Below are 23,474 nucleotides of genomic sequence, written 5' to 3'. Positions count from 1 at the left end.
TTTACCAAACGAAAGTATTAATCGGTTATTCGATAAAAAATTTGATTTGCAGGGTTCGGATAATAAAATGAGACACCATTTGAAAGGATATTTAGCCGGACTGAGTATCCTTTTGGGCGATAACGAAAAACCGGAAGTCCTGAGTTGTCTTCATCAATGCAAAGAAAGTCTTCAGGTTCCTGCCATGGAACTCCTCCAACCCGGAATGGAACTTTTGACCAATTCCGATTTAACCGAAGTAACCGTAGAAGGCGATAACCGAACGAATTTGGAAACTCTAGTGAGGAAAATAGGTTACGCCAATACCAGGGAATTTCCAACACCGGGTCGTAGAAATTTACGTTTAACCACCACAGTTACATGCGATAACGGAAAACAAATAAAAGTAAGAACCTCACCGGTTTGTACACCCACAAATCCCTTTATTATGGCGTATTACTCCCCTCAGTCTTTATTTTAGTCCTACATTTGTGTCAGCTTTTTCCATTCTTCCATGTTTTTGCATGTTGCTTTCCAGAAGATTCTGGTATCTTCTTCAATTTGGTTCCTCCGGGTATTTCCTGGTCTGCCACTACCTCTCGGCCATGGATGTATCCATTGTGTTATCCTCCCCGCCATTTCCTCCTCGTAATGTGTCCCAATTTGGTTTTATCTTCTTCTCCCACTTCTTCTGCTAATCTCCTTGCTCCATCTCCTGTAATATTTGGTCCGGGTACAGTTCTCAGTTTATTTTCTCTCGGTTATCTTCAGATCAGACTAAATTTTGAACTAATTCATTTCCAGACGGTGAATCCGTAAGTATTTGAGAGCTCGGAAATATATTAGAATTAGTACACTTTATCCCACTATAAAAACTCGCTGGAATTTTGAAAATTCATCATTTCCCGAACGATAAATCCGTAAGGAAACGAAAGCTCGGAAATATATTAGAATTAGTACACTTTGGTGTTTAATTTTGCCACAATCCCACTATGAAATGTTCAGAAAGGTTTCCGCGGTCAGGATTATGAAAAAAATAACCGGAATTGGAATTTTGATAATTTTCGACGTTTCGGCTTCCAGTTTGAAGCCATTATCAAGGAAAGAGTGGGGATGGGGTGGTTATTCGTTCGTAAGAAGTTTGATTGGTCATAATCACATATGTTCGCCGCAATTTTGGTAAGAAGAAGTCAAAATTCCAACGCTTTTACCTTGTGGGATTGTAAATTAAACACCAAAGTGTACTAACTCTAATATACTACTAACTTTTGTTTGTAATTTGATCCTGGATAGCCATCAATGCACTTTCAGTCTCTGTATTCGATCCTGTATAGCTATTATGACACCTTCGGTCTTTATAACGAAGGTTCCGGTACTAAGTCATCTATTTGAAGCTTATTTGTCAATATGGGGCTGTTTGAGGTTAGGTTAGGTGGAGATAATGATGATGTCGACCGTGTAATGTCTGCACAGCTTTTTCATTTCGTGTAAAAAATTATTATTTTCATACTAAATGATAATTTTTTTTAGGTTCCTGATGCACAAACTTACGTAATGGTTCTAAGACCCCAGACTCCGAGCATTATGCTCAACGGTACAGGAAACATGGCGAGGAAGTACGAAGACTTCAGAATGGGAGTAAGAGTATTGGCTGACGTGCACATAACCGGCGAACAAAAATTGGACAAATGCCAATTAACTATATACCCGAACCTGAATCCAGATCACGAAAGTCTGAGCGTTTCCGAGGAAATGCTCAAAAGATTGGGAATGGCGGCTAGAATATCGAAGGACGGTGTAACTATAACCGGTTCGGATATGGTCTACAACTACCAGCAACTTCTACGACAAATCGTCTATACCAATCGCAAACCAGCCTATTACCTCAATAGGGTTTTCAAATTAACTTGTTCCGAATTAAACGGAAGATTCACTTCAAACGAATACGTTCAAACTGTAAATAACCGCAAATTTTTACATATTCAATATAAAAATATAATTTTCTTATTTTTAGTTAATCGTAATCCACCCGCAACCCAAGGAAACCATCGCTCACGCCACCATTAATAAACACAGCGTTGAAATCCGCCCGGCTTCCGTTATATCTCACGATTACGTCCCATCTGATCATACGAATCTTGTCGCTTCCGGTGGTTCCCACGCCGTAACAATAATTGTTGTAGTCTGCGTCGGTTTCCTGTTGTTCATGATCGTATTGGGTATAATCAGAATTCGAGCCGCTCATCAAAAAACGTCTAACGAAGAAGCGCAAGACGGTGAAATGACATGGGACGATTCTGCGCTTACCATTACCGTAAATCCCATGGAGGTTAGTAGAATACAACCGGTTAATTCTACAGATACACAGAAATATTTGTTTGGTTCCATATTTGGTCATATTTTTTACTTATCCTTCCAATACAACCAGAATTTGATTTTTATCCCTTTCACTAGACAGTGAAGGAACCCGATTTAGACCTACTGGTACCAAAAGACCTTTCCAAATACTTTTTGGATCTTATAGTTCCAAAGTTCCATTCCTGGGGCATAAGTACCTTATAAGCGAGGAGCAATGGCCAGTTATTAATTACATTTAAATACTTTTTAGACGTACTGGTGTCAAAAGTCCTTTCCAGAGGCAGTACTGTCCTGTAAAGAACCCAAAGCTCCCTTTCTGAGGCAGTAGTTCTCTATAAGGGAGCCAAAGAGGAGCCACAGCTTGTTTTTTGCTCAAATTGAAATACTATTTGGAACTAGTGGTACCAAAACTCCCTTCCTGCGGCAGTAATGTCCTGTTTAGAACCCAATGAGGAGCAGTGGCTTGTATTTAAATATTTTTTTGATCTTGTCGTGCCAAAGTTCCCTTCCAGAGGCAGTAATGTCCTGTTAAGAACCCAATGAGGTGCTTGTAGCTTGTTTTTGCTAATATCCAAATACTTTTTGAATCTACTGGTTTTGTAGTTCCATTCCTGAAATAGCAGTAGTGCTCTGTAAGTGAGGAAATCACTTTTTGAATATTTTTATTGGTTTTATGAGATCAAACGATATCGATCTTTAATTTTAACCGACCAAATTATGCTTGTAAACTATACCCAAAGTTATTTAAGTATCACCTTAGCTGATTTTCAACATATTCTGACCTTTATTGGTACTTTTTCCAACTTGCAACAATATGAACAATGTTAATGTATTACGGTAACTATTTACCGTTTACCACATCTGGTACCTCAATGGAAAGTACCCAGATCTCCATTACTTTCAAATTTTTCTATTTTTGATTGATTAAATTTGATTTTTTAGAATGCGGAAAGGAAATTAGAAGGTGGTCACGTATTGGAGTACAGTGACAGCGAACAATCAGATTCCGAAAGTTCCTCAGATGATGAAAATATGGACGGTCCTTGTAGAATTATCGATTCGTCTGATGAAGAACACGAACAACCGAGTCGTATCAGAAAACACGACTACCAGAATATCAGTCAACTAGAGTGGGATAATTCCACCATGTAAAATTATTAATCGAAAGAAAAAAAATGTAGAGAAATGTTCTTACGCGGATGAAAATGTCTAAATATGCTTTCAAAAACTGAATCTGATATAGTTTCGTTGAATTCAATCATTAGATCATTGAAAATTTGGACATTCATCCGCTTTAGTTCATATAATGGTGCGAAACGCATCACAAAGATGCATAAAGTGCCATAACGTGCACTAGCGACGCCGTACATACCGCAAAGCAAATTTTTGCCTAAAAAATAAAATCAGCTTAGGACTTTGTACAAAAATTACGAATCGTTAACAGATTTTGTTCGATCGATCAACTAAATAACAACGACATACATCCACTTGTATTTGTCCAGTCAAAACAATCTATTTTCACCATATTTCAAATTCTTCTTCTCCAAAACAACAAAATTAAATATCTAACTACAGATTATATCGCCGATGAAATTGTTTCGGTCCATAAAAACAAACATTCACTTGTTTTTATCGAACCAAAACATTGTTTTCATCTATTTTTACTTTATTTCAAAGTATTTTTCCAAAAAAATTGAAAAACTGAATGACCCACTTCCCATTGTGTCACCGATGAAGTGTATTTTGAATATTGTACCTTAAATAGGAAAATAATTTTGAATATGTTTGTTTCGGTCCATAAAAACATACATCCACTTGTTTTTGTCGAGTCAAAACAATGTTTTCATCAATTTTCACCTTATTTCAAACTCTCCTTCTCAAAGACAACAAACTTGAACGTCTAACTTCTAATTCTACCACCGATGGGGTTTATTTTGAATTTTTTTGCCTGAAATTTGAAAAAATAGCCTAAAGACACAAATTCATCCCGTTTTTTGTACAGAGACCGTTTATATTTGCAAATAAAATGCTACGCTTTGAACGCCTATCGGTTTGCTTTGTACTGTACGGCGTTTGAATATCAATAAATTAATCGTCCATATTTGTTAGAGATATATATACAGGTTGTTGTATATGTATATCGATACACTCTCTTTTTAGCTAGTAATATATATTTGACGATGCTGTTTACACCCTTTCCCGCTTGTATTTTGCCTATTTTCATTTTTTTTTTCAAAGTTAACAAGGCACAAACTTTATACGAGCAATTTTTGTTTTTTGGAAATGCTTTCGGGTTCAAATATAACACAGTTATCTGTGAGTATACTATTCGGTTACTATTTATAATGATGACAGGTGAAGACGTTTTGTTAAATATAGGATGTCATATATGTTTTTATTTATTCGAATGAAATTGAATATCAGTATTTTTGTTTTACAGCCTAATCGAAGGCCTATCGCATCCTATTTGGGAATAATCTTGTTGAATTTATTTTTATCCTACTAATAATGACATTGTATTAGTTTTTTTTAAAAAAGTAATTTTTTGACTAACTTTTTATATATATATATATAGATTTTATATAGTTACGCGCTTTTTTGTACTTACTTTTCGTTTTAGGTTAAGTTTTTCTCCTCGTGTTGCACATTTGTTTAAAAAAAATATGGAAATGTAACATTCATATCAATTTTTTACCGTGCTCGATTATTTTGTTGTTTCAAACAATATCACAAATACACCGGTATCCATATTAAGGACTTTTAACCTCAATTTTTTTTTGGAACAACTGAAACTTTTGTAGATCAAATTTTTATCTAGCTCAGTCTAATTCAATAGAAAAAGTCGATTAATTCGGTATGTTAAGTAAACCCATTGAGTATATTCAAAAAAAGTAGAAAATTATTGTTTGAAAAGGGTTTTTACCCCTAAACTAACAATAAAATGTGTAAAAATTAAAATAATTAGTGAATGTTGCTTTTTTTTTCAGTGTATATTCCAAAATTTTAGTTTTACTAGTGAATGTTGTTTCATCAGTGTAAAAACAAATTATGTTTGAATGAAACTTATTTTTTCTTAGTGTAATTACAAAAAGTTTATTAATTTATGAAAATTGTTGTTTTTCTTACTATAATGACCCAAAGTGGAATGGTCGGTGAATTTTTGACATTTTTTTTGTGTAAAAACAACAATTTTCATCAATTTTTCAACTTTTTGTAATGAGACTGAGAAAAATGTACTAATCACTCAACTTTCGATCTGTACACTAATAAAAAGGAAAATTTCAATCGATCATCTAACTTTTTAGTTTTACACTGAGAAAATAACTATCAAATTGCTGTTTTTACACTGGAAAAAGTGACCATGGATTCTCTTACCCCTGAACTGATTCTACACGAACACTCAATCTATTCGTTGCCGATGTGACATCCTATGATCTAGGGCTCCAAAATATGGAATCGTTTCAACTTTCCTGTCTTCCTCATTGATTTTCCTTCTGATATGGAAGTTTTTCGTCCAAAGTTGTTTGTACTGGCTTCGAACCGTTTATGCATTTCGTTCGATTAGTGGTCAGTATTCTCAATTACTGAACCAAAAGCTTTTTTACGATTTATAAATCTTCAATTCAGATTTCGATCGTTATTGACCCATCATTAAGTACTCGACCACAAGCTTTTTTAGGGTTTATATATATATATACATATATTCGGTTAATTGTTTTTTGATTTAAATCATATTCGATACCCAGTACCCCCTTTAATTATTTTATAATCCGTTTTGATATTATATTTTCGAGTGCCTTATTTTTATTTTTTTTTTCTGGGGTATATACGAGGTGTTTTGAATGTTAAACTGGGAGTGGTGAATAAATTTGTGATTTTATTTGGAACAATGAAGTATTAAAATTTTCTACTTAGACTTTTGGTGTTTCTCATTTCCCTAGCACATTATTTTCGGTATTATTTGGAGTAGTATTCTAAAAAGGATTGTATATATAATAAGGTTTTGCAGCTAAAATAATATTTTTTTGTAAGTAGTTAATGGTACTTAATAGAAAATAAAAGTATACAAGATTTAAAAAAAATTGAAATAAAAAAAATTATTTATTATTTTTTTTTTTCGAAATATTCGGCAATATTTATATAGTAGATTAAATAAAGAAGAAGATATATCATAATATGCAATATTTAGTGTAAATTACGTTTTTTTTTTTTTGGTAAAAGTGTCGCAGTTTAGGATTTAGTAGCTGTGATGTCAAAAATAAGAAGAAAATCTATTTAGGGTTAGAAATAAACCGAGCACTAATTTCCCTACGCTTTCATTTCGATATTTTTCCGAACCCATTTTACAAGTTTTTCTTTTGTTGTAGAAGGTTAGGTCCGCGAATCCTATCTAACGTTAACATAGTGAAATATACTAACAGGGTGTTCAAAAATTATTTAGTATTCAATTATATTTGTATATAACTGTAGATAGATTATTTTTGATAAATTTTGTATTCGATTTTATAAATTGTTGAGATTCTGCTTCTTCTTCATCATTATCATTAAGTTTTGTTTGCATATTCTATGAAAGAAGAAATAAAATGTAATAACGAGAGACCTAACCTAAAAAGTTTGAAAAAAACTTGTAAAATGTACTAACTAATCTACTTCAAATAAAATGACACTATTTTTGACAAAATACGTAACAACAATAAAGAAACTGTTTACATTCCAATAATCGTAATATTATTTGTATGTCAAAGTTATATCTTATTGATAAATGGCTTTTTTGGTGTGTTAAAAAAAAACAAACAGAATCAAATAATTCGAATGTCTTTAGGTGTTGAAAACCACAATAATTATGTAATACATGAATGTATAATAAATAATAACAAATTAAATATTTTTTCATTCTTGTACCCACTACAACACACAAACTACAGCAGAATTGCACAAAATTGAACGAGCATGTGAAGATTATGGAGCAATTCACGAAGTAGTTCAAATGTACCCCTACGAGAAGCTTCCACTGTTAAATCTGAAACTACTAGTTTTGGGAATAAGGCAGAAGGTAGTTCATTGAAATCAGTTTTAGAACCTCTAGCTCCTTTAGCTTGTGCTGCAGGACCACCTCTACATAGAAATCTTCGAAAAGGTCTATGCACCAATTAATCAAATACTTTTGTCGAGGGTTATTTCATGTTACATGAATGTATTAATAAATTGTACAAGTAGTTCAAATGTATCTCTAGAAGAAACCCCATTTTCCATAGTTAAACCTAAATATCTCGATTATTTTACTAAATTTGGGAACATGGTGGATATGTAGCTGAAGGTGGTTAAACGAAATTAGTTTTAGAGCCACTGATGTACATTCTAGCATAATTCAACTTGTGATGGTGCACCACATCTAGATAGAGGACTCCAAATAATAACAAATTGTTCGAGTAGGTCAAATGTACCTCCAGGAAAAACTCCATGATCCACCGTTATATCTGAATATTTCAATTGTTTTACTATAGTTGGGAATATGGTGGAAATGTAGCTGAAGGTGGTTCACTAAAATCAGTTTTAGAATGTATGATGTACACTCTAGCATCATTTAACTTGAGCTGGTGGACAAACTCTAGATAACTAACTTTATGGTACATAAATATATTATTAAATTGGTCGAGTAGTTCAAATGTACCATGATGGAAATGTAGAAGAAGAATATAAAGGTATAGGTTAGAAAATAAATATTAGTAACGTTTGTAAATCGATATATTTTAATTATAACAAATTACGATTTATAAACAAATTGTGTTCATTAACTACCGATCATTTATCTAAATTGCACTTTAACAACAATATTGAATATATTTAAAATTTTCTTATACAATATGGATATTTGATGACTACAAATTGGCTACCTAAAATTTTAAAAGAGGGAATGTAGATTACAGTAAATATCCACAAACAAATATATTTTTTATATACAGAATAACAGGAAAAATAAATTATTTGATACAGCAGTAGTAAGAGCCATTTACTATAAAAACTTGATACAATTATGAACAATTTTTTTTTAAATAAAATTTTAATAAATGCCTTCTGTAGATTTGCATGTCATTTGGTGTTTGTAGTAGTAACTGCTAGTGTATAATGGTAGTGAATTGCTTTCTGTTGATATCTTTATTTCCTGCTAATTAATAACTGCTAGAGTAAGTTCTGTTTGTGTCTGTTGAAGTTCCGTTGCTGTTAATCAATTTCCGGTGTCTTTCAATGCCTATTAGTATCTCTTCTTCTTGTCTACTGTTGGTATTTCATCTTCTTATTGGTATTTGCTAGTGTACACTGGAGTTCTATTGTTTTCTGTTACTTTCTGTTGGTATCTCTTCTTTCTCCTTCGTTTTAACTTCTTAATTTCTGTTAGTGTCTTTCGATACCTCTTCTTCCTGACGGCTGGTGTCTATATACTTACTGAAGGTTGTAAAGTACGATTTTTTAATTAATTGAATCGAATTGCTGTTCAAGTTTTCATTTTAAATTATATCTTACAGACTGCTATAATTTTATCGTTATGTGCCATAATATCTTATATAGTGGAGGAAGAAAACATACGCGAGGATCAAATAATCGTAACAGAAACTTTTATATTCAAGTATTATCAAAAAAAAATTATAAAAAGATTTACAAAACTTCTTAATGTAAATGTTAGTGTTTCAAATTGGCAAAAAACATTATTCTTATAAATATCAATATAAAATTCCATTATTGAACAATTATTTCATTTGTTATTTAAAAATAAGTTGATATGGAAGAAATCTAAGCATCTCAGATAAGTAATTTGAAGTAATTATCATTTTTTCTTAGTGTAAAGACGAAAAGTAGGCTAATTGATGAAATTTCGTTAGTTTTCTCAGTGTAAAGTAGAAGCATTAGTATATTAAATTATATTTTCCCAGTGTAAACTTTAAAATTTGTATATTTATTAAAATAAATCATTTTTCTCATGATGTAAAGACCAAAACTCCAAGTAAACTTTATTTTTTCTTAGTGTAAAGTCAAAAAGTAGAATAATAGATGAAATTTCGTTATTTTTCTTAGTGTAAAGACCCATAGTAGAAGCATTAGTGTTTAAAAATTCCCTTTTCTCAGTATAAACTTTAAAGTTTGTATATTTATTAAAATAAATTATTTTTCTCATGTTGTAAAGACCAAAACTCAAAGTAAACATTATTTTTTCTTAGTGTTAAGTCAAAAAGTAGAATAATCGATGAAATTCTGTTATATTTCTCAGTGTAAAGACCCAAAGTAATAGCATTAGTGTATGAAATTACTTTTTCTTAGTGTAAAGATCTAAAGTAGAAGTATTAGCGTATAAAATAACTTTTTCTCAGTGTAAAGACCCTGTACCATTCTTTTTCGATTACCAAGGTTTTAAAATGAAGAATTAATTTTTCTGATAGCACATACAACCAAAACAATGGATTTTTATTATGACTGTTTTCGTCAAAAAAAAATCCCAATTAAAATTATGAATATAAACGAAATTCCTTCTGGTACCATTCATTTCCCATTATCTGTATAGACCTCGTAGACCAAAATTCCCGTATACTCATAACAATCCCTCTTCTCTATCGGTTAATTACCTCCCCTAGGTTTCCGTCTAGTTTCCTGAACCGCGGCCACGAGGCTTTTAACCGCTTCTTCATGACCTGAAATTCAAAAAGACAAATCACCACAAACAACGTGGAGTTACACTGATATCTTCACCTTCGAAACTATCAGCTTTCCTTAGGGGAGCCATCGGTGTAGGTACAGACAATTTCTGTTGGCAAACGTGATGTTTACGTTTAGGAGGAAAAGTCTCCCAACTCCTCTGTTTCTGCGCCATCGACATATTCTTATTCCTCCTATTTATAACGACAACCAAAGTTTTATCCGGCCCTTCGAAACTGGACCTTCTGCTTGAGGTGCTCAAAGAGTCAGCGGAATCGTGCATCGAGTAAAAAACGTTATCTTCACCGTCACTATAAGGATACACCTAAAAAAAATAATTAATACATCAATTATACCAATTTGGTCCTACTAGAAGCATAAATCCTTTTAATATACAGGATAGTCGAAAACTATTATACGAAATGTAAAACTATACATACTAAATGTGATTTATAACAGTTTTTTCAGTGTACATTGGAATAGAAAATTATTTTTATAATAAACTGAACAACTATAAGTGATAAAGGTATTTTTTTTAGGTTAGAAATCTATAATTTTCAATTTTTAAATTTTTTTTAATACCCTGTATAATTAAATAGTAATACCTTCTTTTTTTGGGGTTTTGCAGGCGGTAAAATTCCTTTGTTTTTACATTTCGGACTACTAGGACTCGATCTACTTGTAGCTTCAGATATCCTCTGATATCCTGGTTCCGATCTTGGTTTTCTAGTTTCAGTATCAGATTTACTGCCAGTATTAATTTTATCACAGCTTTTCGTTATTTTTTTATACATTATTCTTTGCTTCGAATTCATTTTACCTGAAACAATTTATTACATGAATTATTTAAAAAAATTGTACAAGGTGCGGTCAAAAAATTATATGAATTAACAAAATTAAGTATCACTCATAAAATGAATTAATTTTTTTAAAAATACTGCTCTTGGGTAGCAGTGGAACTATACTGAGTCTAGAGATGCGACAGGAGATTAATATACGAGATATTTTGAGAAAAAATGTACGAGGTGTGATCAAAAAATTAAATTTTCAAAACATAATAAAAATCCCTCATAAAATGAATTAATTTTCTTAAAAATACTGATCTTGGGTAGCATTGGAACTATACTGAGTCTAGAGATGCGTTAGGAGATTAATAATACGAGATATTTTGGGGAAAAAATGTACGACGTGTGACCAAAAAATTAAATTTTCAAAACATAATAAAAATCCCTCATAAAATGAATTAATTTTCTTAAAAATACTGATCTTGGGTAGCAGTGGAACTATACTGAGTCTAGAGATGCGTCAGGTGATAAATAAACGAGATATTTTGAGAAAAAATGTACGAGGTGTGATCAAAAAATTAAATTTTCAAAACATAATAAAAATCCCTCATAAAATGAATTAATTTTCTTAAAAATACTGATCTTGGGTAGCATTGGAACTATACTGAGTCTAGAGATGCGTTAGGAGATTAATAATACGAGATATTTTGGGGAAAAAATGTACGACGTGTGACCAAAAAATTAAATTTTCAAAACATAATAAAAATCCCTCATAAAATGAATTAATTTTCTTAAAAATACTGATCTTGGGTAGCATTGGAACTATACTGAGTCTAGAGATGCTTCAGGTGATTAATAAACGAGATATTTTGGGAAAAAATGTACGAGGTGTGCTCAAAAATAGAGTAAATCAATTTTTTAAGTAAAAACCTCTCATAAACTGAATCAATTTCTCTAAAAATACTCCTTTTGGGTAACAACGTCATTCTACAAGCTTTAAAGCTCTAGCTGAAAGGTTTTTTTCCAAAATGGTTTCCATCTGTTTGGTCTTATCCTTTCCAATGTCAGGAATATTGTGTTTTTCAACACATTTTTTATTGGCAGGATAAACCAGGAAGATTTGTACGGAATAAAACCATTGGTCCGCTTTGTTTAGATCTCTTTTTATTTCTAAAACACTCTAGAGTCCCAATTGCTTCATCTGGAACAAATTCTGATTGCACTATATGAACTTCCAATGAAAAAAATTTGTAAAAACAGATTTAACTTCCATCTTTAAATACAATTATTTGAATACTTCTTTAAAATATCCTAAATTTTCTTCTAACCATCACTTTTTGTTTATTTTTTATCTTTTCTATTTCGTTAGTTTTAGTTCTTCATTTTTCTCGGTGTTTCTTTTTACTGTTCTTGCTTCGTATACACTTCTAACCATTTTATCCACTCTCATATTCAAATCAACTTATCTGCCTTTCTTTTATTTTAGTTTCTACACTTCTATCTTCCTTAGATATCCAATTTCCATGTTCTGCATCTAATTTATTTGGATTTGTGTTATGGTACCAGTATCTTGTTCGGAAACTGAGTATACTTTTTCAAAAATTTGTTTTCGTACCTTTAGGTATCTCTTTCTTTACCAGGAAGGTATATTTGATATTCCCAAGTGTGCTACTACTTGTATCTTCTTTAATTCATCACTGATTCTACCTTTTCTTCCATTATCCTTGTAAATAGTTGTATTTCTTAGTTCAATTCCATAATTTTTTTCATTCCCCTTGTATATTGGATCAATTATGTCAATCTATTTGTTCTTAGACAGTCATCAAGTGGATTTCTTGAACTGTTGGTGATATTCACACTCACAAAACTGGAACCGTTGGTGATATTCACATTAAATACACTACCACTCACAAAAACAGTACCGCCAAGTCATCCAGTAGGTCCTCAATCGTGCTGTCTTATCCTGGCTTCATTTTTTAAATCACTTCTGTTTATTTTCTTATCCTTCTGGTCTCGTATCTGACTTAAATAGTTCTAATGAACCGGAATGGATTCAAATTGTTACTACCATGCTTCAATATTGGAATTCATATGAAATATTTTTTGATTACACCTCGTGTATATAAAAAATAACCTATAAAATGAGATATTTGAATATTTTTGATGAAATAAAATGTTTTGGGTATTTAATTTACCTATGGAGTCGGTGCTACTCATTTTTCTATCATCTTTGGCCAATTTTCTATCGGTCTCTGTATCGGATTTAGAAGACGGTTGACTTTGCCTCCTACTCAAGATGTCTTGAATTTTTTCTTTTATTTGCGCTTCTAAACGATCAATGCTCATTTGCTGACTAAAATTTAAATGAATTTTAAAATATTTTTGCCATTTTGAAATTTTTCGAATAACAAAACGAAGCTGATTATATTTAATATTTATTTATTTAATTATTTTCTCGAATTAAATAATTTCTTCACGATATCCTTCAAAGCCGAACAGCATCTACGACAAAATATAAACACACCTGTTGATTTTTTTTCCAATTCATCTAAAATTTCCTATTTTAAAAAATTATTCATTACATTAATTCGCGGATATTTTAGTTATTATTATTAAAAAAAAAATCCTACCTTATTAAGAACTGTTTTTTCGGTGTAGCTTTCTGTGAAACGGTTATCGGTTTGTCGCTTTGACCCGCAGATTTACTACGTTCTCTTTCTTGTATATTAGGACGGACTTTTTCGAGTAATTGACCAAGTACTCTACTACGTGAACGTGGAATTTTACCTAAAGATGCATCGGATTGTTGTAAAATACCTAAAACACATAAATATTTATATATAAACAATTATATACGAGGTAAGTTCAAATAATACAATATTGAAACCTTTTCGGCTTGACAGTCTGTTGCTATAGCCCCTGTATTATATGTTAACAAATATAGAACTGGAATATGAAATGAAAACTGCCACAAAAAGTTCCAAAATATTAAAATCTATCTAATGACATAAAATAGTAACCTTGACTGTTTACGAGTAGCTATGAAAGATTTAGAATTGAAATTGAGCTATAAAAACATTTGTGGACTTTAAAAACTGTTTTCGAGGGGCACGAAAGATTTAGAATTGAAAATGTGTCAATTAGGAACGATAGTAAACTTCGCAGACTGTTTACGAAGGGTATAATACAATTATAATTGAAAATGGGTTAGTTAAGAACCTAATCTGATGGGTTAGGTTCGAAATAAATCGGGTTAGTTCATGTTTAAAATTAGTAAGGTTATGTTAGGTTCAAAATAAGTAGAATTAAGTTAGGTTCACAATAAATAGAGTTAGATTAAGTTAGGTTCATAATAAGTAGGGTTAGTTCAAGTTTGAAATAAATAAGGTCATATTAGGGTCAAAAAAGAAGGGTTAGGATATTTTAAATTTAAAATATGTGGGGATAATTCAAGTTTGGGACAAGAAGGGTTAGATTAAGTTTGAAACGAGAAGGATTAGGTTAGTTTAAGTTTAAAATAAGTAGAATTATGTTAGGTCCACAATAAATAGAGTTAGATTAAGTTAGGTTCATAATAAGTAGGGTTAGTTCAAGTTTGAAATAAATAAGGTCATATTAGGGTCAAAAAAGAAGGGTTAGGGTATATTAGATTTAAAATATGTAGGGTTGATTCAAGTTTGGAACAAGAAAGGTTAGATTAAGTTAAAAATGAGAAGGATTAGGTTAATTTAGGTTGAAAATAAGTAGAATCAAGTTAGGTTCACAATTAATAGGAGTTAAATTGAGTTAGATTCAAAATAAGTACAGTTATGGTACATGAATGTATTAGTAAATTGTTCAAGTAGTTCAAATGTACCTCAACTAGAAACTCTCTCAAAATAAGAAGAATAAGATTAGCCTAGGATTAAAACAAATAGAATTAGATTAGGTTAGGTTCAAATTAAGAAGAGTTAGATTAGGTTAGGTACAAAATAAGTAGGGTTAGTTCAAGTTTGAAATAAATAAGGTCATATTAGGGTCAAAAAAGAAGGTTTAGGATATTTTAAATTTAAAATATGTGGGGTTAATTCAAGTTTGGAACAAGAAGGGTTAGATTAAGTTAAAAACGAGAAGGATTAGGTTAATTTAGGTTGAAAATAAGTAGAATCAAGTTAGGTTCACAATTAATAGGAGTTAAATTGAGTTAGATTCAAAATAAGTACAGTTATGGTACATGAATGTATTAGTAAATTGTTCAAGTAGTTCAAATGTACCTCAACTAGAAACTCTCTAAAAATGAGAAGAATAAGATTCGCCTAGGATTAAAACAAATAGAATTAGATTAGGTTAGGTTCAAATTAAGAAGAGTTAGATTAGGTTAGGTACAAAATAAGTAGGGTTAGTTCAAGTTTGAAATAAATAAGGTCATATTAGGGTCAAAAAAGAAGGGTTAGGATATTTTAAATTTAAAATATGTGGGGATAATTCAAGTTTGGAACAAGAAGGGTTAGATTAAGTTTAAAACGAGAAGGATTAGGTTAATTTAGGTTGAAAATAAGTAGAATCAAGTTAGGTTCACAATTAATAGGAGTTAAATTGAGTTAGATTCAAAATAAGTACAGTTATGGTACATGAATGTATTAGTAAATTGTTTAAGTAGTTCAAATGTACCTCAACTAGAAACTCTCTGAAAATGAGAAGAATAAGATTAGCCTAGGATTAAAACAAATAGAATTAGATTAGGTTAGGTTCAAATTAAGAAGAGTTAGATTAGGTTAGGTACAAAATAAGTAGGGTTAGTTCAAGTTTGAAATAAATAAGGTCATATTAGGGTCAAAAAAGAAGGTTTAGGATATTTTAAATTTAAAATATGTAGGGTTAATTCAAGTTTGGAACAAGAAAGGTTAGATTAAGTTAAAAATGAGAAGGATTAGGTTAATTTAGGTTGAAAATAAGTAGAATCAAGTTAGGTTCACAATTAATAGGAGTTAAATTGAGTTAGATTCAAAATAAGTACAGTTATGGTACATGAATGTATTAGTAAATTGTTCAAGTAGTTCAAATGTACCTCAACTAGAAACTCTCTAAAAATGAGAAGAATAAGATTCGCCTAGGATTAAAACAAATAGAATTAGATTAGGTTAGGTTCAAATTAAGAAGAGTTAGATTAGGTTAGGTACAAAATAAGTAGGGTTAGTTCAAGTTTGAAATAAATAAGGTCATATTAGGGTCAAAAAAGAAGGGTTAGGATATTTTAAATTTAAAATATGTGGGGATAATTCAAGTTTGGAACAAGAAGGGTTAGATTAAGTTTAAAACGAGAAGGATTAGGTTAATTTAGGTTGAAAATAAGTAGAATCAAGTTAGGTTCACAATTAATAGGAGTTAAATTGAGTTAGATTCAAAATAAGTACAGTTATGGTACATGAATGTATTAGTAAATTGTTTAAGTAGTTCAAATGTACCTCAACTAGAAACTCTCTGAAAATGAGAAGAATAAGATTAGCCTAGGATTAAAACAAATAGAATTAGATTAGGTTAGGTTCAAATTAAGAAGAGTTAGATTAGGTTAGGTACAAAATAAGTAGGGTTAGTTCAAGTTTGAAATAAATAAGGTCATATTAGGGTCAAAAAAGAAGGTTTAGGATATTTTAAATTTAAAATATGTAGGGTTAATTCAAGTTTGGAACAAGAAAGGTTAGATTAAGTTAAAAATGAGAAGGATTAGGTTAATTTAGGTTGAAAATAAGTAGAATCAAGTTAGGTTCACAATTAATAGGAGTTAAATTGAGTTAGATTCAAAATAAGTACAGTTATGGTACATGAATGTATTAGTAAATTGTTCAAGTAGTTCAAATGTACCTCAACTAGAAACTCTCTCAAAATAAGAAGAATAAGATTAGCCTAGGATTAAAACAAATAGAATTAGATTAGGTTAGGTTCAAATTAAGAAGAGTTAGATTAGGTTAGGTACAAAATAAGTAGGGTTAGTTCAAGTTTGAAATAAATAAGGTCATATTAGGGTCAAAAAAGAAGGTTTAGGATATTTTAAATTTAAAATATGTGGGGTTAATTCAAGTTTGGAACAAGAAGGGTTAGATTAAGTTAAAAATGAGAAGAATTAGGTTAGTTTAGGTTAAAAATAAGTAAGTAGTTCAAATGTACCTCCACTAGAAACTCTCTCAAAATGAGAATGAGGTTAGCCTAAGTTTAAAACAAGTAGAATTAGATTAGGTTAGGTTCAAATTGAGAAGAGTTAGGTTAGGTTTAAAATTAGAAGGGTTAGATTAGTTTCGGCTCAAAATAAGTACAATTAGGTTAGGTTAAGTTCAAATTAGGTTTAAAACAAAATGTATCAATGACATATGTGATTATTAGAGCAGAACCAACAATTTAAGAAACATTAATATATAAAAATATTTTAAAAACCGATAAACCAACATTTTTGCATGATTTTTTTTTCAAAATGTTCGTTTTTTCGTGTAGATTAAGAAAAAAAAATATACAAACGCCGTTTGGCGCTTTGCGAAAAAGTTACGAACGATTATATCGAAAGAAATTCATTTATAATGAAAAATAAAATCGAAAAACGACATCGAATCGCCAATTGACTTTATTTTTCACATTTTCTCCCCGAACATCATCGAAATTTGTGATTTTTCGATCTTCCAGCGACGATACGAGGGCACCGCGATATTATATCGAATACAAATATAAATAATTTACCGATGTGTTCGAGAAGGGACGCCAGATGTTGTGCTTGTTCGTTCGAAGTACCACCCTGACTTTGTTCACCCTGACTAGGCTGTTGATTCACCAAACTCCTAATGAAAGGTTCCAATTGGGCCGCCACCTAAAACACACGCCGTGTCACGCCCTCGTAAACGACGTTATCGACCAACTACCTGACTTAGGTGTTTCAATTCGTTCCTCAACGCATTAACATCCGCCCTTTGACAACTGAAAACTTCCTGTTCGACTCTCAATCTCCACAGTTGCTCCTCCCAGGAAGCGTCGAACGTCGAGGACATCCTGTCGAGCTCCTTCTGCTGCCTGAAACAAATTTGAATTTTTTTCCGATTGAATCCAATGTAATTCGGTCGGTTTTTCACCTTTCTAAACTTTGGTCGAGATGCAAACATTCCCTGATGAGCATTTCGTAGCGAGCTGTTAGCGGCGGCGTCTGCGCTTTCCTCAAAGCGCTAATGTCCTTGTGCAATTCGCCGACTTTTTCTTTGATCGTATTGAATTGTTGATTGAGGTCGCGTATTTGGGACTCGAACGAACGACAATGTGTTGAAAACGAGCTGTCGCCTTCCAGAAGTTTATTTTTTAGGGCCGTTTGTTGTTTTTTAGTAGCCGGCGGGACGCTGTCGTACATTCTCGAAGCTGAAAGAATGTTCGCAACGAAAAAAATCGATTATATCGCTTACCCCTCGTTTTTTTTTGGCTCTGGGAGGTGGAAAAATCATAAGTCTTCGATGAATTTGTTTTAAACTTTCGTTTTTCCCGCTGATTTATGAGAAAAACGAAAATTTTGAAAAAAAAATTATTTGAAAACGTTTGTTTGTTAATTAATTTTAATATTTTCGACTCTTTTTCATTTCTACTTATCTTATATCCCTCGTAAACAGTCTACAAAGTTTACAATTGACTCATTTTCAATTCTACTTGTCTCATACCCCTCGTAAACAGTCTACAAAGTTTACAATTGACTCATTTTCAATCCTACTTGTCTCATACCCCTCGTAAACAGTCTACAAAGTTTACAATTGACTCATTTTCAATTTTACTTGTCTTACACCCCTCGTAAACAGTATGTAAGGTTTAAAATCGTTCTTAACCGACTCATATTCAATTCCAAATCTCTTATAACCCTCGTAAGCAACCTGCAACGTTTACAATTGACCCATTTTCAATTTTACTTGTCTTACACCCCTCGTAAACAGTATGTAAGGTTTAAAATCGTTCTTAACTGACTCATATTCAATTCCAAATCTCTTATAACCCTCGTAAGCAACCTGCAACGATTACAATTGACCCATTTTCAATTTTACTTGTCTTATACCCCTCGTAAACAGTATGTAAGGTTTAAAATCGTTCTTAACCGACTCATATTCAATTCCAAATCTCTTATAACCCTCGTAAGCAACCTGCAACGTTTACAATTGACCCATTTTCAATTTTACTTGTCTTACACCCCTCGTAAACAGTATGTGAGGTTTAAAATCGTTCTTAACTGACTCATATTCAATTCCAAATCTCTTATAACCCTCGTAAGCAACCTGCAACGTTTACAATTGACCCATTTTCAATTTTACTTGTCTTACACCCCTCGTAAACAGTATGTAGGGTTTAAAATCGTTCTTAACTGACTCATATTCAATTCCAAATCTCTTATAACCCTCGTAAGCAACCTGCAACGTTTACAATTGACCCATTTTCAATTTTACTTGTCTTACACCCCTCGTAAACAGTATGTAAGGTTTAAAATCGTTCTTAACTGACTCATATTCAATTCCAAATCTCTTATAACCCTCGTAAGCAACCTGCAACGTTTACAATTGACCCATTTTCAATTTTACTTGTCTTACACCCCTCGTAAACAGTATGTAAGGTTTAAAATCGTTCTTAACTGACTCATATTCAATTCCAAATCTCTTATAACCCTCGTAAGCAACCTGCAACGTTTACAATTGACCCATTTTCAATTTTACTTGTCTCACACCCCTCGTAAACAGTATGTAAGGTTTAAAATCGTTCTTAACTGACTCATATTCAATTCCAAATCTCTTATAACCCTCGTAAGCAACCTGCAACGTTTACAATTGACCCATTTTCAATTTTACTTGTCTTACACCCCTCGTAAACAGTATGTAGGGTTTAAAATCGTTCTTAACTGACTCATATTCAATTCCAAATCTCTTATAACCCTCGTAAGCAACCTGCAACGTTTACAATTGACCCATTTTCAATTTTACTTGTCTTACACCCCTCGTAAACAGTATGTAAGGTTTAAAATCGTTCTTAACCGACTCATATTCAATTCCAAATCTCTTATAACCCTCGTAAGCAACCTGCAACGTTTACAATTGACCCATTTTCAATTTTACTTGTCTTACACCCCTCGCAAACAGTATGTAAGGTTTAAAATCGTTCTTAACTGACTCATATTCAATTCCAAATCTCTTATAACCCTCGTAAGCAACCTGCAACGTTTACAATTGACCCATTTTCAATTTTACTTGTCTTATACACTTATATAATATATAATAGATAAATTTCAGCATTTAGAACTTTTTTCATATTATTTTCAATAGAATAAAATTGAATGTTGATACATGACATATAATGACATGTCTAATTAAAAAGGCTCTAATTTGTTATTGTGGGACTGTGGCAATCAAATCATCAGGGAAATAAATTTTTTTATAAAATTTCAAAATTATTAATTCCAAAAAGCACAGTTGAAAATGAGAATAAGACATAATTAATTTTTAATTAAAGCACTAAAACTAATATTTGTTCTCATTTTTGTTTATTAGAAATAGGAGAATTTATTAACATTTTCCAGAGCCAAAAAAAAAAACTAGGGGACCACGATAACAAAGAATTTTCAAAATTTTATAAAATAAAATGTACTTACTAGCAGCTAATTCAGATTGATGTTGACTAACCGCTGCTTGACCTATCCAGGGCTCTAGACTTTGCGCAAACTCACTTCTATAATTAGTTTTTATCTGAGAAGACTGCAGAGACCTGATTAATAAAAATTATTAATTAAAAATAAATTATGACACTAATTAACATTATCAGGAAATAAACCGTCTTCATTTTAGGTCTCATCAAGTATGTTCTCCAAAAAAACAGTTTTATTATTAGAAAAATCTCTTCGGGGAAGTTAATTAGGATCTATTTGGAGTGGTTGGCAGTAAACGTGTTAAACAAACGTTGATATTATCAAATTTTAGAAAATTTTTAATCAAAAGAGGTCTAAAGTCAAGAAAATAATTTATCTGGAAAAGTACATACCTAACCGGTTGGCTCAAGTTTCCTACAGCAGATAATCTTTCGATAAGCGAAGGACACAATTCCAAAAATTGATATTTATTCGCAGCCGCCGTAAAAGTCGTACACAAAACTAAATGTAACTGAAGAACCGGCATCACAGTACCTGTAAAATCAAAATTAAATAATGCAAATTAACATTTACAACGATACATAACCTAACACTACAAGTTGACTTCTGTAAATCCTTTCTTTACTCTCATACTGTCTTTGTACTTCCATTATCATCGTAGCGTGAGTTTTGGCCATGGCTTCTTGCATACCGTGACAAAAAGTGTTTATGGTATGTTTTTCACTATCCATATTCCTTCGCAACTCGTCCATTAAACCTTTAAGAGCGATTATACCGTCTCGAACAGAAGTCTAAATGGAATAAATTAATAATATTAATTTAATTTTTTAAATATTGACATACTTGTAGATCCATAATAGCGTTCTGACCCCTCTCTAGACGTTTTGCTGCTTGAGTATGGGCAGTATCGATATCAACGCATTGAGTACGAATTTCGTTGGGCAAATCACGGAAACAATTAACGCACAACATCGTATTTTGTAATGGAGAAAACATTATATAATGTTCACCGTGTTGAGGACACTATAACAAAATTTTAAATAAGATATTATCATTTTTTTTATTAGCAAACTTTACCTTTTTAGCTTCCTTTGTACATTTACTCATGTGTACAACGTCATGAGTAGAAAACATTTTAGCTCTATGAGTATTTTCTCGGCAGTGAAGACATAAAGCTTGCCCTAAAATATATCAGTACCCATACAGTCAATAGATTGGTTAGTTTACATCCGTTATGTACCTCCAACTCTATTTCATTAGCAACACATAACCACACTTAAACAGATCATTATCTCTTATTAAAATAACTTTACTTCATATATTTCTGGTTCTTTTATCAAATTTAAGAGTTGTAGGCATGTATCGGATATCGACTAATTGCTTTAAAGCCCAAAATAAAAATGAAACAATAAAACAAACCTAAAGAAAATAAAACGCAAAGATATATCAAGTATTACCACAAGTGTTGCAATAATACATATTTGATCGATCACGTTTGTCACAATTTGAACAAGGTGGGTTTTCACTATTAGCAATATCAATCAATTGTCGCATTAATAAATCCGGCGGGGGCAGTGTTGATCCGTCTTTCAGCATCGTTGCTTGTCTGTGTAAAAGTTGAAAATATAAACATTTAATAGTTAATTTATTGTTTTGCAATAATACAAATTGTATAAGACACAATTAATTGTATCTAATTTCTTATTAAACTAAATAAATATTTAAAATACAATAAACCACTTTCGTATTTTCCCAATGTTATCAATAAAAATTTCATGCATTAACTAGTGCCACCCTGTACTTTGTTGACCCAATTTTCGATTTTGACTGTATAGTACAAATTGACTATTGAATATATAGAATTGTTTTAAAAAATACCTGCAGAATGGACAAATTAGGCGTCTATCTTGTTCTTTCCCTCTCAAGCACCTAGCACAAAATGTATGATAACAACTAAGAATACAAGGTTCTGTAAAATAATCATGGCATATAGGACACAGCAAAGGATTTTTTGGAAATTCTAGACCACTATCCATTCCTGGTGGTTCCATTTCAAAGTTACAATAACTAAAACATGATATTAATTAATTTGAATTGAAAGAATATTATTATTATTATTTACCTGGCAAAATAAATAATTCCGACAAATAAATTTAAAATTCCTGTGTGTATGTAAATAAATATTATTTATTTAATGGAATTGTCAGGTTATTTGTTGGTATAGATGTTATTCTTCTTTTTTCTTGCCACTCCCCAGTTACCATCAGTTTTATCGCTAATAGCATGCGCGCTTAGTTTTTTGTATAAGTTTTCCCAAAAACAATTTTAACGCGCAAGCGATTCGTGCACTATTAGTATTAAGGCATTTTTAATCATACTATGATATTTATAAAAAATGAATAAGTGAAATTATTTGGAAAAAGTTCACACATATTTTCAATATTATAAGAATAATAAAATGCTTTAAAAAGGTTAGAATATCGACCGAATCAAGTTAGTTTAACGTAGTAATATAATACAATGTCTTTTTTGTAGTGTAGACAGGTTATTTTAAGTGGGAAAATAATTTTGAAAAGATTTTCTAGCTTTTAAGGTAATAGTATTTAATATCGCAAAATGACCTTTAAATTTCGCGTCCGTAATAAAATTTAAAATTTTTCTGACAAATATGACATTACTAGTTGAAGTTTACATCCCAACTAACTTCAATTTGGTCAAACCATAGACATACTGATACCAGATAGCGTATTCAATGAAATTCTTATTTCACTGTTACAACGAAATTAATATAAGTTACTTACTAAGTTATAATTGATAATATTTATCCTGGAACACGCGAATATCGTTTTCACGACCGAAAAAGATAATTTCGTTATCATAAGGCTGGCCAGATAGTGTAATTATGTTTGTCGGTGTAGTGGTGGTGTAAATAGCATGTTTGAGTGCAGTATAGTTATCTCTGTCAAATATCTTGTATCGTACTCTTTCCACCGATCTATTTCTTTATTCCCTTATATCATTCCATCCATTAATGCACATTGAAACAA

General features: G+C 31.4%; 2 protein-coding genes across 4 annotated transcripts in view; one reads left to right on the top strand and one right to left on the bottom strand.

The window, feature by feature from the left end:
• LOC130893272 (calsyntenin-1) overlaps window positions 1–7,220 on the top strand; it is a 45,243-nt gene extending 38,023 nt beyond the window's left edge. Inside the window, exons 9-12 of the mRNA XM_057799232.1 lie at window positions 53–385; window positions 1,510–1,935; window positions 1,994–2,308; window positions 3,280–7,220. Coding sequence (XP_057655215.1) covers window positions 53–385; window positions 1,510–1,935; window positions 1,994–2,308; window positions 3,280–3,489 — 1,284 coding nt within the window. The 3' untranslated portion in view covers window positions 3,490–7,220. The remainder of the gene's footprint in view (window positions 1–52; window positions 386–1,509; window positions 1,936–1,993; window positions 2,309–3,279) is intronic.
• Window positions 7,221–8,064: 844 nt separating this feature from the next.
• LOC130892866 (RING finger protein 207-like) lies at window positions 8,065–22,860 on the bottom strand. Of its 3 annotated transcripts, none has more exons than XM_057798546.1 (16): window positions 22,550–22,860; window positions 22,306–22,494; window positions 21,885–22,033; window positions 21,505–21,608; window positions 21,271–21,450; window positions 21,014–21,218; window positions 20,820–20,961; window positions 20,434–20,546; window positions 17,900–18,176; window positions 17,690–17,840; window positions 17,514–17,640; window positions 13,439–13,625; window positions 13,004–13,161; window positions 10,629–10,843; window positions 10,078–10,348; window positions 8,065–10,019 (listed from the first exon to the last, which is right to left on the bottom strand). In XM_057798546.1, the coding sequence occupies exons 2-16, from the start codon at window positions 22,476–22,478 to the stop codon at window positions 9,946–9,948; spliced, it is 2,526 nt and encodes an 841-aa protein (XP_057654529.1). In that variant the 5' UTR covers window positions 22,479–22,494; window positions 22,550–22,860; the 3' UTR covers window positions 8,065–9,945. The 3 variants fall into 3 exon arrangements, with proteins under 3 accessions (XP_057654529.1, XP_057654530.1, XP_057654531.1); XM_057798547.1 differs by having other exon boundaries at window positions 17,693–17,840; XM_057798548.1 differs by lacking the exon at window positions 22,550–22,860 and having other exon boundaries at window positions 21,847–22,033; window positions 22,306–22,321.
• Window positions 22,861–23,474: the final 614 nt, after the last annotated feature.

This window comes from Diorhabda carinulata, chromosome 4 (genome assembly GCF_026250575.1).
Source record: "Diorhabda carinulata isolate Delta chromosome 4, icDioCari1.1, whole genome shotgun sequence".
Taxonomy (NCBI): Eukaryota; Metazoa; Arthropoda; class Insecta; order Coleoptera; family Chrysomelidae; genus Diorhabda; species Diorhabda carinulata.
This window is presented reverse-complemented; position numbering and strand designations above follow the sequence as displayed.